The sequence below is a fragment of the Anarrhichthys ocellatus genome, unplaced genomic scaffold (assembly GCF_004355925.1).
Source record: "Anarrhichthys ocellatus isolate YVR2014 unplaced genomic scaffold, GSC_Weel_1.0 scaffold50, whole genome shotgun sequence".
NCBI classification, from domain to species: domain Eukaryota; kingdom Metazoa; phylum Chordata; class Actinopteri; order Perciformes; family Anarhichadidae; genus Anarrhichthys; species Anarrhichthys ocellatus.
This window is the reverse complement of record NW_022280080.1, coordinates 2,132,156-2,148,306: the sequence shown is the minus strand read 5'-3', so window position 1 is coordinate 2,148,306 and position 16,151 is coordinate 2,132,156. Positions and strand designations below refer to the sequence as shown.

At 43.0% G+C, this 16,151-nt stretch overlaps 2 protein-coding genes across 23 annotated transcripts in view; both read left to right on the top strand.

Moving 5' to 3' along the window:
- clasp1a (cytoplasmic linker associated protein 1a) overlaps positions 1-11,420 on the top strand; it is a 76,360-nt gene extending 64,940 nt beyond the window's left edge. For 13 of the 20 annotated variants that reach the window (XM_031869993.1, XM_031869989.1, XM_031870000.1 and 10 more), the window contains 9 exons: positions 671-796; positions 1,186-1,333; positions 2,248-2,494; positions 3,660-3,716; positions 4,653-4,846; positions 5,067-5,195; positions 6,484-6,690; positions 7,115-7,231; positions 8,951-11,420. In XM_031869993.1, coding sequence (XP_031725853.1) covers positions 671-796; positions 1,186-1,333; positions 2,248-2,494; positions 3,660-3,716; positions 4,653-4,846; positions 5,067-5,195; positions 6,484-6,690; positions 7,115-7,231; positions 8,951-9,037 — 1,312 coding nt within the window. In that variant the 3' untranslated portion in view covers positions 9,038-11,420. The remainder of the gene's footprint in view (positions 1-670; positions 797-1,185; positions 1,334-2,247; positions 2,495-3,659; positions 3,717-4,652; positions 4,847-5,066; positions 5,196-6,483; positions 6,691-7,114; positions 7,232-8,950) is intronic. The other 7 variants (XM_031869998.1, XM_031869995.1, XM_031869997.1 and 4 more) reach the window with 2 other exon arrangements.
- A 92-nt stretch (positions 11,421-11,512) lies between these two features.
- Positions 11,513-16,151, top strand: part of tfcp2l1 (transcription factor CP2-like 1) — a 16,823-nt gene continuing 12,184 nt past the window's right edge. For 2 of the 3 annotated variants that reach the window (XM_031870005.1, XM_031870004.1), the window contains exon 1: positions 12,907-12,989. Coding sequence is in view for 1 of the 3 variants with exons in the window: in XM_031870006.1 (XP_031725866.1) it covers positions 12,295-12,353; positions 12,841-12,989; positions 14,956-15,029 (282 nt within the window). In the remaining 2 variants the exon portion in view is untranslated. Of the gene's footprint in view, positions 12,354-12,840; positions 12,990-14,955; positions 15,030-16,151 lie in introns of those variants that run through there. The other variant, XM_031870006.1, reaches the window with a different exon arrangement.

The following is a 16,151-nucleotide window of genomic DNA, read 5'->3' as shown; positions in this document are numbered from 1 at the left end:
CCCCCCCCCCCCCCCCCCCCCACGGATCAAATACAACTTCTAAAACTTCTCTTATCTACTTGGCTGCTGATAAACTTTGAAGTGCCTTAGACAACCAGGCTCTTTGATGTTTACCTATATAGGGCTATTAATATAAAAAGACAAACAGGGAAGGGCTTGTTATCTGCTTCTGTGCCAGTGACTGACAGTAACGGTTCCCTACAATACTTCTTTTATTCTCTCTGACTGAGCAGCTCACTCACCTGAGGCACTGTACAGTCTTCTAACCTGCAAGCAGAAACCCATGAACACAGATGATGCAGCTACTGAATGTCCTGGTAGTAATTTCCTTGGCTGAACCTGAAGTAAACTTCATGTTCTGGCCTAAACATGTGGAAAATGGCCCCTTGCTCATGATAAAGAGACTTTTTTCATTTATGTGAAGCTGACTTTGTGGGATTCTGCTACTTTCCAGTTCTCTCCTTTTAATGAACACTTTCATTTAACCTCAAAGTTTTTTTGTCTCTTCTCTTCCTGCACACTTGTTTTTTCTCTTTCTCCTCCACCCTTCTCTTGTCTCGTCTTGTCGTCTCCATTCGTTCTTGATTTCCGTCTGCCTCGCCCCACTCTCTCTCTCTCTCCCTCCCTCCTGTCTGTCCATCCTTCCCTCCCGGCTGCGCTGTGGCAACAGTCGGTTATGGGGTTGGGGTGTCGACGGACTCTCAAAGCATCCCCCTGCCCCTCCTCCTCCTCCTCCGCCCCACTCCACCCCTGCTGCCCCCTCCCTAAGGGTCCTCCGCAGAGCGTATTCACCCAGGTAACGAGGCAGGCTGCGAAACAAGGGCGATTATTCCCGCAAGGAACCCTGATCCTCTTTCTTATCCAAATTTCCTTTGTCAAAAACACAGTTGAGCGAATCTCTCCGTTTTATTACATACTGTATATTTTCTAAACAAATAAAAATGTCATTTCACATTGCTTCTAAGATGTGGTTAATGCTGTGGTGTGCACAATAATAGACAATAAAACAAAGGTTTATTAACACCTGACCTTTCCCTTTCTAAAGACTAATCAGCTTCTAAGTCCAAAGCAGCGCTAAAGCACTGTGCATGGTGGCAAAACAACTGCATGCTTGTGCATCTTCTTCAGATATGCATTTCATATAAATCCCGTGTGTATTCCTTTCTGTGTTTGCGTGTCCGGTAGCATGATGGAGTACGACACCGAGAACATGAACTCGGAGGAGATCTACAGCTCGCTGCGCGGCGTCACCGAGGCCATCCAGAGCTTCAGCTACCGGAGCCAGGAGGACCTGAACGAGCCAATCAGACAGGAGGGCAAGAGGGACGACGCCGTAAGTCAGAGAGTTTTCACAGCCGCGCTTTCCCCAGTATTCCTGCCTGAAAAATTACCTTTTTATGCCTTTATCCAACATGTTGAAATCAGTCTGTTGCAATTTGCATGAAACACGTAAACTTGATTAAATGTAATTTAAATGTAATAATTAATATTAAATGCGTAAACTTGATTGCTGCCGTTCATACTCAGCGTTAAGAGATCCCTTCTATATTGCATCCACAGTCCACACACATTCCACAGTGCAGTCCAAAAGTGTATTCCAAAGTTTTTCTGAGGCTAACATGAGGCTTTTTCCGTGTGAGCTGATCATATGGTGTGCATCTGTTAATTTCATTCACAAAAACTATGATTAAATATGTTCATAAAGCACTCTTTTTTTTTTTTTGCCATGACTAAGACGAGACGATGACGAGATGGCACCGACATCATTAAACACTAACTGTGACTTCATCAACATCAAGACTAAAATGTAGCTACAAAAATAGAATAAAAACTTTCCAAAATCTCTCAGCATTTCCTTTTCCTGTATTCCACCTTCCAGTTCTGTTTCCTGCCCTATCAGGACAGCACACAGTGAGTACAGTCAGGAGGACTCGCTAACGTTTAGTTAATAATGACAACAGTAGGTTCATTGACTAAAACTAATATTTAACTAAGATAAGACTAAATTGCTGCAGTTACTACTGTAAGACAAAACGAGGAGTTTCAAGTGAGGATAGCAGGAAGCAGGTATGAGAGAGGCAGAGACGTTTCTCAGAGGTCGGCTGTTGCAGGACGGGTCTCCTCTGTAGCGCAGAGCCCCTTGATGTAATGGCAAATGAAATGATTTCAAAAGCTGCAGGTGCTCCCAGGGAAAAACAATGATCAGAATCCTATTATTGTCCCACCTACTACCCTTCTGTCTCACAGGCAGGAAGAGAGGGCGTAGCATCCTCTCCTGGCTCTGACGCCCGCCTCGGTCTAGACACGGTGGAAGGGGGCCGCAACGCCTTGGACAACAAGACCTCCCTACTCAACACGCCATCGCCCCGCTCCTTCTCTGGGCCGCGGGGCCGGGAGTTCGCTCCTTATGGCTACGGAGAAACCATCTGCACATACGACAAGACCGCCCTGAAGGAGGCCGTGTTTGACGACGACGTGGAGCAGTTCAGAGACTGTGAGTTCATGAGATCATGAAGCTGAGATGTTCTTTGTTACACCAGGGGGAGGGGCTTATCACAGCAGGCCGACATCATACATCACAAGGCACTGTACTGTACATATACATACTGTACACATACATACTGTACATATACATACTGTACTGTGCATATACATACTGTATATACATGCTGTACACATACATGCTGTACACATACACACTGTACTGAACATATGGTATAAAGCACATACACTTTTAGAGCTCTGTTGTTGGGGTCGCCCCGGTAACTCACCATGTAACTGAGTCGTTACCACAAAGGTTTGACACCAACCCTCTCCCATTGGAACAGGATACTGCTTGTGTTGTACCATGAACACTATTGGACGTGTCACTTACACGCGGTTCACCTCTCAAACATGCACAAAATGTGCTGAAACACAATCAAAGACATTCCTCTCAGAACTCTTTTGTTTACTTTATTTTATGTTTGTTTGCACACAAGTAACAATGCATAAAGTGCTGACAATGGAAAAAATAGGAGATGTGTCAGGAGAGCTCAAAAAGTGTGACTCCTGGCTCGTAGCAGCTGCACTACAAAATGTCTTCACAAACCACACTAAATGTGTTATGACATTCTCCCATACACCACTGAGGTGCTCAGATACCAAGCTCATGTGTTTTGTTCTCATTAGCATTCTTTAGTTCACTGACTCACAGTTTGTTCTTCCCACTGAGGGCCTCATTGTTTAATACCTTTAAGCTTTTCTATTTTGATGAAACTGTCCTGTTTTTGCTGCTCTGATCAAAGAGGTGAATAGATTGTCACAGGGTTGAGGAGGAGTTTTGTGCGACTAGTGCATCTGTGAAAAGAATCATAAGAGCACAAGCCGGCAGCTGTGCTCCCCCCCCCCCCAATTGTGTCATGTGTCATGTCTGACAACGTAGAGGAGGCGAGGTTGCTGCTGTTAAGTGATGTAGAGACCTGACACAGGATATGACCTCAACCATAAGTGTGGCTTCATTATGTGTAGTCAGTTTTGACTTTTCGCTCGGTTCCTGAGGAGCTGTGGTCTGTGGGTTGTCATCACATCCTTTGCTCTGCACCTAACCTCCCCCCACCCCTCTGTCCCTCATCTCCCCACCTCCACCTTCATCCCTCCTCCACCCCCCTCTTCTCCAGGTCGCCGTCAGGAAAGTGCCGAAAACAAGATGACGCTCCCCAAGGTCTTTGCTCCCGGTAAACATGCCTCCCACCGCCTGACTGACAGACTTGATGACTGATTCACTGACTGCACCCCTCACTCCATTCACCCTCTGTGTGTGTTTGCATTATCTAATCAGCTCTCTCCACTCCCATCACCGTTTCTTTCCGTGGTCTTCTAACTTCTTTCTAACTCTAACCTGTGTTCACTGAGTGCAACCTGTCCTGCTGCCAGTGCCGAGCTTGAGGCTTTTAGTAATGTCTGTAGCATTCTCTGTGAGGAAGTGAATGTTTGGGTGGTTTGTTCTCCTTTAGAGTTCCAGAGTATGGCAATAACGAATAACATGTTCTCAACAGTTGAATATCTAGTAACAATACATGATAACAGCTTCATCACACTAACATGTATGACATGTCAGTTACATTTTGTCCCGACACGGACAACCATGGTCAAATAAAATGAAGAACATCACGTTAGAATTAGGTTGCACGACCATCCTTTCACTGTCCATGCAAACGTCAAAATCTATAAACAGCATCCAAATTCATTTCTAAAATGTAACGTTGACGTCCCATGATGCCGTGACTGGAGGCCTTCATTGCACACTGTTAACTCCGCCGTGCATTCAGAGGTGTATCCCTCACACACAATGCACAACCTTGTTTTCAGTCTGAAAAGTGCAATTTTTTGCAGTTTTTTAAAATACATTTGTTTTACAATCCATTTTGAAATGATGAGCGATTACTTTACGAGTTCATTTATTTGCATTGGACACCAGTCAAAGTTTCTCTCAGCATTGACTGAGTTCCTTCTACTGGTCTGATAGGATTAAAGACTGATGCATGATCAAATGTCTGATGGATGACTCCAAGATTTATTTTTTCTTTTGGTGCTCGTGCAAGATGTGAGTAGCTGTAATTTCCATGTACAATTTGATATGTAACGTATCACTCTCATCCTGTCCTGGCTAGCAATCAGTCACGACCACTCGGACCTGGTAGCCGACCTGCTTAAGGAACTGTCCAATCACAACGAGCGTTCCGAGGAGCGTAAAGGCGCCCTGGTGGAGCTGCTAAAGATCACACGGGAGGACAGCCTGGCTGTGTGGGACGAACACTTCAAAACCATCCTCCTGCTCCTGCTGGAGACGCTGGGTGATAAAGATGTACGCTGTTTCATGGCTCTGTGTGTCTGAGTGTGTGCGCTGCTGAACTGAATAGTGTGAATGTTTGTGTGGGGAGGATATTGATTCCCTCTGAGCTTAACAGGCACAGGTGGGAATCACACTGATAATCTCAAGACTTTGAGTGAATGTATGCATGTGTGGATATGTAACAAGGGTATTTCTGCTTTGAACCGATTGCCCATGTCACTGTGTCCCCCAGCACACCATCCGAGCCCTGGCCCTGCGTCTGCTGAAAGAGATTCTGAGGAACCAGCCGGCCCGCTTCAAAAACTATGCTGAGCTAACCATCATGAAGACCCTGGAGGCTCACAAAGACTCTCACAAGGAGGTACACGGCACATACAAATGGGAAAATACACCACATTACAGTACTTTCAAAATGCAATCATTGTGTTTTTCTGTTTCACTTGGGGGAAACTCATTCATATATTATGCACATCACGTGTAAGCAAACTGTTGCCTATTCATACATCCAGCAGACACATTTATGTGGAGTCATGTTTGTGTCAACCTGATGGACTCTCCTCTTTAGATCTGTTTTGGTCTCCACCAACTCCTGAGATACTTTATCTATTGGTGATAACTCTCCACCACCACATGTGAACCTTTTCTCAGTAAGCACACATCATTTGATCCATCGTTAAAGGGATGCTTTGAATTTCTTTAGTCAGCGAAAGTAGATGGAGTTTGGAGTCTGGATGTTCTTTTTTTAATGAAGAAATACTCCCCAGGTCTTAAAGAGTTGATGCTATTGCAGCATCTATGCTAACCTCTTTGATCAGTCGCCGCTCCGTGTTGTCACACACGCACACACACACACACCTAAGCCACGCCCTTAGCTGCCAATAGCTCCTCACAGGAAGCTGATTGGTCCGTGCTCTGGATTACTGAACACAAACTCATTACTTGGAGCCTAAAAGATGGATTTTCGTGTGATATGTGATCCTGTGACCTCTCGATAAATCCAGTTTATTGCTGCCTGTGATCATGAACTCAGGAACACTAAGGAGAGACCTTGGCACTTACTCAGGATAACCCAACAATGGTCCTACCAGGAGGGTCAGCGGGTACAGACCGTGGCTAAACAAAGACCAAATGCTGATAACAAATACAAAATGCTTCTTTGCTTGAAGGCTTCCAGAGCAAGCTTTTGGGTTTTCTGCCGGTCTGATGAATATGTGTGTATTATGGTCTATAATTATGGGTGCAGACAACTTTATATATTCTCTATATATTTTCCTTTGACAATTTTTAAAGGGCCGTTGTAGGTAAAAAAAAAAGAAGCAATTATTAGGATAATCTCAGAAAGCCCTCATAATTTTGGAGATTAAAGTCATAAATTTGAGAGAGAAAAACTTTAGTCTTAATATATTATTATAATTTTTTTACCTTCAATGCTCCTAATATGCTGTCGTATTTTCCAGCAGAGACTTTAGATATTTAAGTCCTGTAAAAGCCTTGAACAAGGAAACATCTGTGATGGAAGATGCCCTCTTGTTCATCCCTTTAAGGCACCAGCTGGTGCACTTAAACTGATTAAAGTTGATAAACTGATCATTGTTTTTTCCCACATTATGTCACTGATCTTAACATGCACGCGTTCATGTGTTCTCTAGGTGGTGCGTGCGGCCGAGGAGGCGGCGTCCACCCTGGCCGGCTCCATCCACCCTGAGCAGTGCATCAAGGTGCTGTGTCCTATCGTGCAGACAGCCGACTACCCCATCAACCTGGCTGCCATCAAGATGCAAACCAAAGTCATTGAACGCATCGCCAAGGACTCCTTACTGCAGCTGCTGCCTGACATCATCCCAGGACTCCTACAGGTCTGGGGCTGAAACATTACACAGCAGGAGTTTTATGGTTTATGGTTCAGATTAGATTTAATTCCTTTAACTGCTTGTTTTTTCAGACTGGACACTCACAAACAAGCAAACACGCTTTTAATCATTATTTGCTCGACAACAGTGTTAAATGCTTGTCCTAATTGATATGGGTTAAATAACACACGAGCTCTTTGTGGACAGGCCGAGCACAAACATCCTTGTCAGCTCCAAAAGGGCTTATTTGGACAATGTTCATATTTGGAGTTTTTGGAATTATTTGCCTTATTTGTCCCTGGAAATGTTTGCGTGTACTCTGCACTCTTCTGCGACTCCTCCCACGTTCCTGCTGAGCCCTCGTGTGTGCGTGTTTGTGTGTGTGTGCACGTGTGTGTGTGGTGCCTGATGCTGTCTGGTTTGTCTGCAGGGCTATGACAACACAGAGAGCAGCGTTCGCAAGGCCAGCGTGTTCTGTTTGGTGGCTATCTACTCTGTGATTGGTGAGGATCTCAAGCCCCACCTGGCACTGCTCACGGGCAGCAAGGTAATGACTGTGGATTTCTCTGCATGTCCACGATCTCACACACACACACACACACACACACACTTTTTTTTTTACCAAAACCTCTTCTACAGACGCGGAGCCTTATCATCTTCCCATGTTGTTATTTCTCAGCAGGTTTCAACCGGTTCTCCAATTGTAAAGCGCGCTGTTATATACTGTGTATATATATATATACTGTATATATATATATATATATATATATATATATATATTTGCTCTACTGTCCTTGGGTTATGTAAGGGTTAAGCTGAGGGTCAGGTTCACCTGAATGGAGGGATCCTCCACTTTGAACTGTTGCACAGCTGGTTATCTGAAAGTAGCCTGGTACATACAGTATCGACTGAGTAAGCCCCGTCACATTCTCACCTTGTACTTTGCAGTGGAGTCTTTTAGGTCCAGGTAGGATGGAAAAGCAAATTCATATTGAGTGGAATGTACTTGTTCAAGACTCACAAATGTACCAAAACAATGGTGCCAATATCACATGAAGCATTTGTTTTGATTGAATGAAGGACAAAGTCTGAGTTTTGTGTGTTTGAAAGCGTGCAGTGTAATAAAAAAGATTATGTCCTCGTCATTTTGTCGGAAGATGTCTGATATCACAATATCTTCTTTCCTTTCATAAGACATGCTCCTGTGTTTTTCTAGCCTATGGAAAGGTTTCACAACATTTCTATTTGCAAAGACCACGATACAAGTACAAGTCCATTTACCATCTCAGAACGCATCGGTCTGACGACAGAGAAGCCTTCGGGGGGGCAAGCTTCTATATTTCTGGTGAAACTCGCAGATATCTGGGACACAACTTCCTTCGCTCCATTTAGCAACTTGAGATACAAAACTGGAGTTTAGAGATGACGTCCACGACCGAATTGTTTCACAAGTAACCAGTTTACGAGCTCACTTTAAACCAATAGAAAGCCCGATCACTGTCAGACGACAGCTGCTGGGTTTACAGACTACACTCCAGCTCTCCTCACGGACTGTTTACCAGCATTCAGCTAACCAGCTCCAATGGGATTAGTTAATACGACTCGCACTACAAACCAGAAACCTGAACCCTTCAGATACCAAAATCAATATCCTTTGTTCTGTTTGTAGATATTAACCGGCGGGAGGCAGCAATGCACTTCCCGTGCCTAGTCTGCTGGAAATCATTAGAAGAAGAAGAAATGAAAACAATACAGACGGGGTCTATTCTTTGTTCCAAGCAACCAACATCAGCCAAGATGTTTGGCAGACTCATCATATTTCTCTTTGAGCTCAGATTCTGTTAATATGAGTACATACTTACTAAATTGTGCAGGAATAACATGCCCGTATTTAATGTACGTCATTAGTTCCCAAACAGTCTTGAGACACTTAGAAGCAGCATGTCTACTTGCAAACCCTCATCACAAGAAGCATCTGTTTCCTGTTTTATTTGAACAGTTCTGAAAAGGTAAATCTAGCCAGTCATGCTCAAGGGGAACAAAGATACGTTTTAGTAAACGTACATTGTGGTGAGGAGTTGCTCCGAGTGTTTACTTAGCGTTTGGTTTAGCGGCTGCTGGCTGCAGCGTTCTCCATCAATACTGGAACAATTGCTGTCACCGTTTGTCACTTAGACACAAAACGTTCTCCTTCAAGGCCTGAAAGGGAAGTCACATGGCATTCTCCTCAACATAAATGGTGTCTGTTGTCTTTGCTGCTTTGCAGATGAAGTTACTGAACCTGTACATCAAGCGAGCCCAGACGACCAACAGCAATAGCAGCAGTTCCTCGGACGTCTCCTCCCACAGTTAATGGAGGGAGGTTTCATTTGGAGACCCTGTGGATGGACGAAGCTGGAAGATCTCCGGGGCTTCTTTCAGACTGCTCCGTCTCCGAGCTCCCCTCCTCCTCCTCCTCCTCCTCCTCCTCCTCCTAGCTCAAGCTCCACTGCGCTTCTCCCATTTGGAGGAGATCCTGTCAGCAACCTATTTATCATGTAGTTCCCCCTCCCCCCACCTTTGCTCTAGGAACCTTTTGAATGTAACCGTGGTTTGGGTTTGGACTGGTGGGGAGGGAATCAACACATTTGGAGTTTTTGGATGTAGGAAAAGCACTTTCTCTTCCTCCACGGTTCCCACAACCTCCACACCGCCGTCTGTGTACGGAAGCCCGTTTCTCCTTGAGCCCTCACATTTGGTAGATTGAGTTCAGACGTGATGCCGAGAAATATTGGTGATCAGAGTGGAGAGGTTTCTGTCGGATCGACTACAGTTTGCGATGACATGTCATTTGGCTGGCCCAGTGATGGTGATGAGCCCATATGTTGTGGGATCATTTCTGGTTTGGGGAGCATGAAAACCAAATATTGTAAGAAAAAAAGAAATATGTAAGGGAGCAATGTCAGAGAAAGAAATCATTTTTAGTTCATATTTTAAGTTTATTGATCATGATCGTGGCCTGTCCATCGATTGTAGTTTTTTTATGCTAATTTGTAATTAAAAGTGGCTCAACAATTGAATCCCCCTTTAACAGAAACCTTGTGACACTCGACAAGTTGCCAAAACCTTTCAGCTACAGAATTGACAATCCTCCAAATTTAGTGCAGAACTTTATCTTGAGGTTCGGAAGATGAAAGTTTGTGTGAATGCTCATTCATTTGTCCTGAAAAACACAATCAGCAGACGTTTGTGTTGCCTGTGTTTTCTCACAGAACATTCTGCATTAAGTTAGAAAACGGCTTGTTGTCCAACATGCTTTGACAAACGGTTGCCTGCCGGTCGCCGGTCTGTGGCAACTCCTGCTCAGTGGAGAGGCTCTGTTTGAAGAGGAAGTCCTTTGTAAATAGCGGCAGATGTTTTCCCAGCTTAGAGTCGGGAGAGAGACGAGCAATCGGAGACATTACCAGACCTTATCCACTTCAACACATCATTCTAGTTGACCGGGACCTCGGAGAGTGAGCGGGACGTTCAGCACTGTAACCCTCCGACAAATGTCAATGTCGATCTGCAGGAGAAGGACCCCGGCAGTGTTCTTGACCTGCGACGATGCAAACACAGTGTTAAGGGTCTCCTTCAGTTCCCCGTCACGTAACCCGTGAGATCCACAAAGAAAAGGTGTTTTGTACATACACGTTTTGACCACTGCTTCGCAGACTTTTAAATAATGTCAGTAAAAAAAATAAGAGAGAGAGAAGTGAACGGGTTGACGATCTCACTTTTTTTGCACGACGGCAAAAATAGCTTGCATGTAACCTGCAGCACATCCCGACCTGCTGTTTTGAAGGGCCCAGGCTGTTAAAGTGCACTTGTGACATCATCAGAGTACTGATCTCTGATTTATTGGTTCAGTAGAGGAGGAAGTCCCATTGGCCACACTCGTATGACCAAAATGTGTTTGGCTTATTTAAGTATCCACAAACCCTACATTTGTGATTATTTTATTTCAGTGTTAGGTTTGAGGTGTGGAGAAGCTTTCAACGAGATCTCTCTGTAAGTTGAAGCTAGTTTGCCCCGGAGAGATCCGAGTCCAGAGATCCCTGACTGGGAACCTTCACCCATCTGATCAGAGTTGTTGTTACTGGATATGATTTGGTTCATCATTGTACAGGAAGGGACCAGACTCGTTATGCCTTTAAATATTGAGATGATATTAAATGCAAGTGTTCCTGATGTCACTTGGGGACAGTCGGGGACTGTTTTAGTTGAGTGGTGTTTTCATTCAGGGAATCCACTGAGAGTGGGCCAATTGTGGTTATTTAAGTAAATGAATGTACAGACTTATTACGTGTTATGATTAGCTTTTTAAGCATTGGTACTGAAAATGATGTTCGGCAACACACAGCCCTGTAACATGTCTGCACTCTACCTTACCGCTCTGTCTGCTGAATCCCCTCAACAGGTCCGCAGCATTAATCAGCCTAGTAATAATAAAGTTCACCAATCGGCCCACTGGCACATGCTATCACACTGCTGGTCCTCACAGACCACATGGTTCTCCTTGCAAACACTATGCATGTTCTACAGTACCCTGTCTTCTTTGTTTCAAGCGGTCATGTAATATTCATACCTGTATTTATATATTTTATTTTGTCCTGTACAGAAGGGTTTTTGTTGTTGCTATTGACTTCTACCTGTGATAGGTTTGCAACAATGTAAAGAAATTGTTTGCTCTAGAAATAAACAGACTAAGAACTGAACTGAATGTCTTTTGGTTATTGATCCCAGATTTGAAATCTGCCAACAAGCAGTTTGATTCATAAGCCGGTCAAAGCTGGCGGGTCTGCAGGTCGAAGCTCGTTGCCAGTCGTCTATCCACTTACGAGCACACACGCGTCCCAACGCTGAGGTGTGCTTAGCTGCTCTGCATTTAAACATTAACCTGAGCAGACTGTCACATGACCTGCTCCTAATCTCTGGGACGTCCGAGGAGCTCAGAAGAGACCGGAAAGCAGCTGCAGGGGTTTGTATTCAAACCAAACATGCATGATGGGATCAAATTGTGCCAGCCATGTGTTTCACTTAGCAGTCCCTCTATCACCACCATTAGTCAGTCATAGCCTTCTTAGAAACATCACAAGTATCACAGTGCTCTTCCTCGGCTGTTCTCAGACCTGTAATCACAGGAGATAATTACCTTTACTTTCATTCATTTCAAGGCCCGTGCCCTTCTTTATTCCCCAAAAGCTGAGGGGTGTTTCTTTACCATTTTTTCAAAATACACCTCCAAATATCATTACCCTAAGTGAGCTTTAGGGCCACACTGTCGGCAGTGTCAACAAGCGGTCAGGTGAAAGCTGCTATTAATGCATCAACCCGGCGAAGCATTGGTGGTGGGAGGTGTGCCTGAGCTCTCCGCCTCTCAAAGGTCATCCGAGGTATGCTGAAAAAGAACAAGTGAGAGTCCTGATGACATCACCGGGCCAATATAAGAGGCAGACGACGAGGTTTGCCTGCAAAACCTCTCTGAGCTGAGATTTGAGGAAGCCAGCAGGCCAAAGCTAGCACCGTCCGTCTCCACGTCCTCCCCCCCCTCGCGGTCCTGGGATACAAGAAGACATCGCACTGGAAAATATGCTGTTCTGCCATTCCCAGCCTGAGTCCTACCACCAGCACTCTGCTAGTTACATTAGGTAAAGCACAAGCCATGCTTCAACTTGTTCATTTCACTCTCGTGCAACTGGGGGAAAGTTCTGTGTACAACAGGTTAAATCAAAGCAGCAATGTTTACTTGCACAAGAATATATGGAGAGAAGTAGAAGTGCTCACGTGGCTTAAAGTTCATTTTTAAAATGTGCACATTTGCAGTAATTTTGCCTCATTTGAGTATTTTACTATTCACATTTAACTGCCATGTGAAATCAGAATTTTCAAATGCATTTCAATGGTTAATTTAAAGGAGTATTGTTTTCAAAATCCACATTTAGACAACAAATATAGATCGTAAGAACTACTTTTTTCTCTTTTTCAATCGTACACTTTCAGTGAATTGAGCTGGATAAGTAACGCTGTATTTTGTAACAGTAACCTTTTGCACCTTTGTTCCTATAATTCAATGATAAGATAAACAAGAGAAAGGACAGTCACCTTTATTACCTCATTCCTTCTGCTCTCTTTCAGAGAGGCCTTGGCACCTTTCTTGAAAAACGAAGAAGCCAGGCTCATGGCTGAGCACGGGTCCAAGAGGAGCCCGTTCCAGTACATTCTGTGTGCAGCCACCTCGCCGGCTGTGAAGCAGCAGGAGGAGAGTCTCACTTATCTCAATCAAGGTAGCTATCCGTCCTGCTAGCTGAATGTCCACGTTGACTGGAGCTCATTTGCCACATGTCGTCCCAGCAGCAGCAGCTAGATTAATGCTGATGCAGGATTTCAAACCCATTATCAGTCAGGGTCAGGCTGAATCCTGGTTAATTAGACCATGTTCACTTGAATTCATTTCAATTTACACCCCGAGTTTGGGACCCTGCAATTACAAAACACACACAAATACATATATATACAAACATATATATATATATATATATATATATATAATTCTTTATCACATCATTTTACACCCAGTTGTGAAATTTAATTATGGCTGCAAATAAAATTTCCATTAGAATAATCCACCGATTATTTTCTTGATTATTCATTTAGTCGATGATATATTAAGAACATGTTTATTAAAAATTGTTACACAATTTTTCACAGGCCATGTCTTCAATATACCTGTTTTGTCTAACCAACATTATAAACTTTAATATATATTTTATTTACTGTCATAGAATATTTGACATTTTTGCCTGTAAACTTATTATAAACTTATTATGATTTTGATATATTTTCAAAATAGTTTCAGATTTACTTTCTTTTAAATGTAGATTTAGTTTTATTTTCGCTTAATCAACCAATTGTTGCATATATCTAAATCTAACAACTACTGAATACTTAATATTGAAATCTGTAGCATTGAATTATTTTACTTTAAAATCCATCCATCTCAATTTATGTGGTTTGGGGATCCATGTTCCAAGTGGTGCAATTTTCGGCTCCACTCATTCAGAACGTTGCAGTGTCCGAGGCTTCTGCCCCCTCATCTGGACTTTTCTGTCTTGGGTCATGTGACTGAGAGGGCGTACACTGATTGGACAGATCCGTAGTTATTCTCGGCAGCGGTGATGTCTGTAATCAACTCACCCAATTTACAGCAACCTTTTCCTTATTTTTTTTATTTGACTGATTTGAATTTATGAACCCTTAAAACCTTGAAATTAAGTTTTTGAATTCCAAAATATATAAATTTCAAATCAGACGTATAGATTTGTAAGTAAAATTTCTAAATGCTATAAATTCAGAGGTATTTCAATTTGTGTTCAGTCATGGATAACTTTCACAATTAGTTATTCAGTTGCTTAACACATTTATAATATTTTGGTCTTATTTTGCTTCCATAGGTGTCTGTTTTCAGTAGACAGTTATTAATACACACACACACACATATAGGCGAGGCTGTATACTGTCAACACAATTACCGACATAAAAAAAAACATTTTAGTCTTTTGAATTAGTAACTTGACTGAAATCATGGTGGTAAGATTTAAAAGGCATATAACCACAACCTATTAATATTATGATTGAGTTATGTGTGCAACATGAGCTCCTATATGTGTTTTAACTCTCATCTAAACCTTTCTTTCTGTCTTATTGTCTTTCCTCCTTTCTAAATTGTACCTCCCTCTTCTTCTTCACATCATTCTGGAACCTTCTGATTGTTTCTGTCTCTAGTTGAACGCTGACATTTCTTATTTGTGCTTCATGTCCCTATATTTTAATGTCCCTATATCATAAGTTTGCCCTGCTCATCTGCTGTAACAGTAATTTGGTTGGAGAAAAAAGCACAATGAAAGTGAGCCTGCTGTAACATGCAACCATTTCACTGCCAGGTTAAGATGACATGCATTGATTAGAGGTTAATTGCCATCAGGGTCTGTAGCTTAGATTTGTCACTATGCTGAAAGGCATTGTTAGTCTTATAGTGTCCCTCTGTGGCTAATTTAATGATATTTTCTTGTAATTTTAAACTTCATATTTGATCAGGATGGAGATATGTAAGCGTTTCTAGTGGCTGGCCTTGATATCTGCCTTAAACGCCTTCTGAATTGATTCAGTTTCTGTCTCCACTGACCCTCTTTTCTGACTGATTTTCCCATTTTTCAATTTTAATCAGGTTTTTTTTAATGTTTTAAAATGTAGGTCAGTCCTACGAAATCCGTATGCTTAACAGAAAACTAGTGGAGTATACAGATATAAGCAGCAAATATGTGAAGGTAGGTGTAAGGCATTGTGTTTGTTTTTTTGACTTTACATGACCTCTTCCTCTTTCTTCCTCTATCTGTTTTCATGTATCCGTTTTCCTGGTTTGTCACAGGTCCCTCGACCCTGCCTTCCACTTCAGGGGTGGGGTGTGGACCTTGGAGAGCTTGGTACTATCACCCAAACTTACCTTTCCTCTCTCCTAGATGTCACACAAACCCCTTACAAACACACGTTATCACCACACACACTCTCTATGATTCGTCTCATCGTGCCTTTGTCTGCTTCACTGGGATTTCTTTCATAAAGACTGGCATCTGTACACGTACACATGATTTTGTGAAATATTATGTTTCTTTCATGGAAATTTAAAAAATAAAGCGGTGTATTCCGGATGCCATGGCTTTCTGAATAAAACCCCACTAGCAGCTCATCAGTTCAGTCATTTTCACACACACTGTTACTGACTGACAACATTTCAGATGGTCAAAAGTGACTCCATTCATTGCAAAGACGTTTGTCAACACACTCAAGAGTAAGGAGAGCTCATTTCTATTTCACTTTTGTGTGAGTGCATCCACTTGACATGTCTCTGTCGTCAGGCCTTCTGCCATTGCTTGAGACTGAAACGTTAAAAGAGCAGTAGCATCCTAGAAACACAAGAATGAGACAGGTGGCTTCTATGCAAACACATGGCGGGCTGGGTCCTGGGCCTTTTGAGTTCTGGTGCTCGGTCACGCATGATCCTCCCTCCATAATTATCCCAATGGTACATGATTGTACAGGTGGATCATTTAGTTTGTTGATTTATTTCATGTCCTGTGTCATGGCCCGACTCATAAGTCATGACAAAGGACGGGAGGGTTGAAACTTAAAGGTGTACAAGCTTACTAGCTAAACATACAATGACTTCAACTACATGCTGAGGTTATGAGGTGTGGTAATCAGTGTCATGGAGTAAAACCCAAACTAGGAACATGGCCAAATCCAACCAAACAAACATGGTGCCATAGGAATGGAGGAAGTAGAGAGACCATGGGCTGGGACAGACAGATCTCCTAGAGACTGGCCAGGTGCTTCCAGTTGCATTGATTGACTCCACCTACCAGGGCCAGACAGACAGACAGACAGACAGA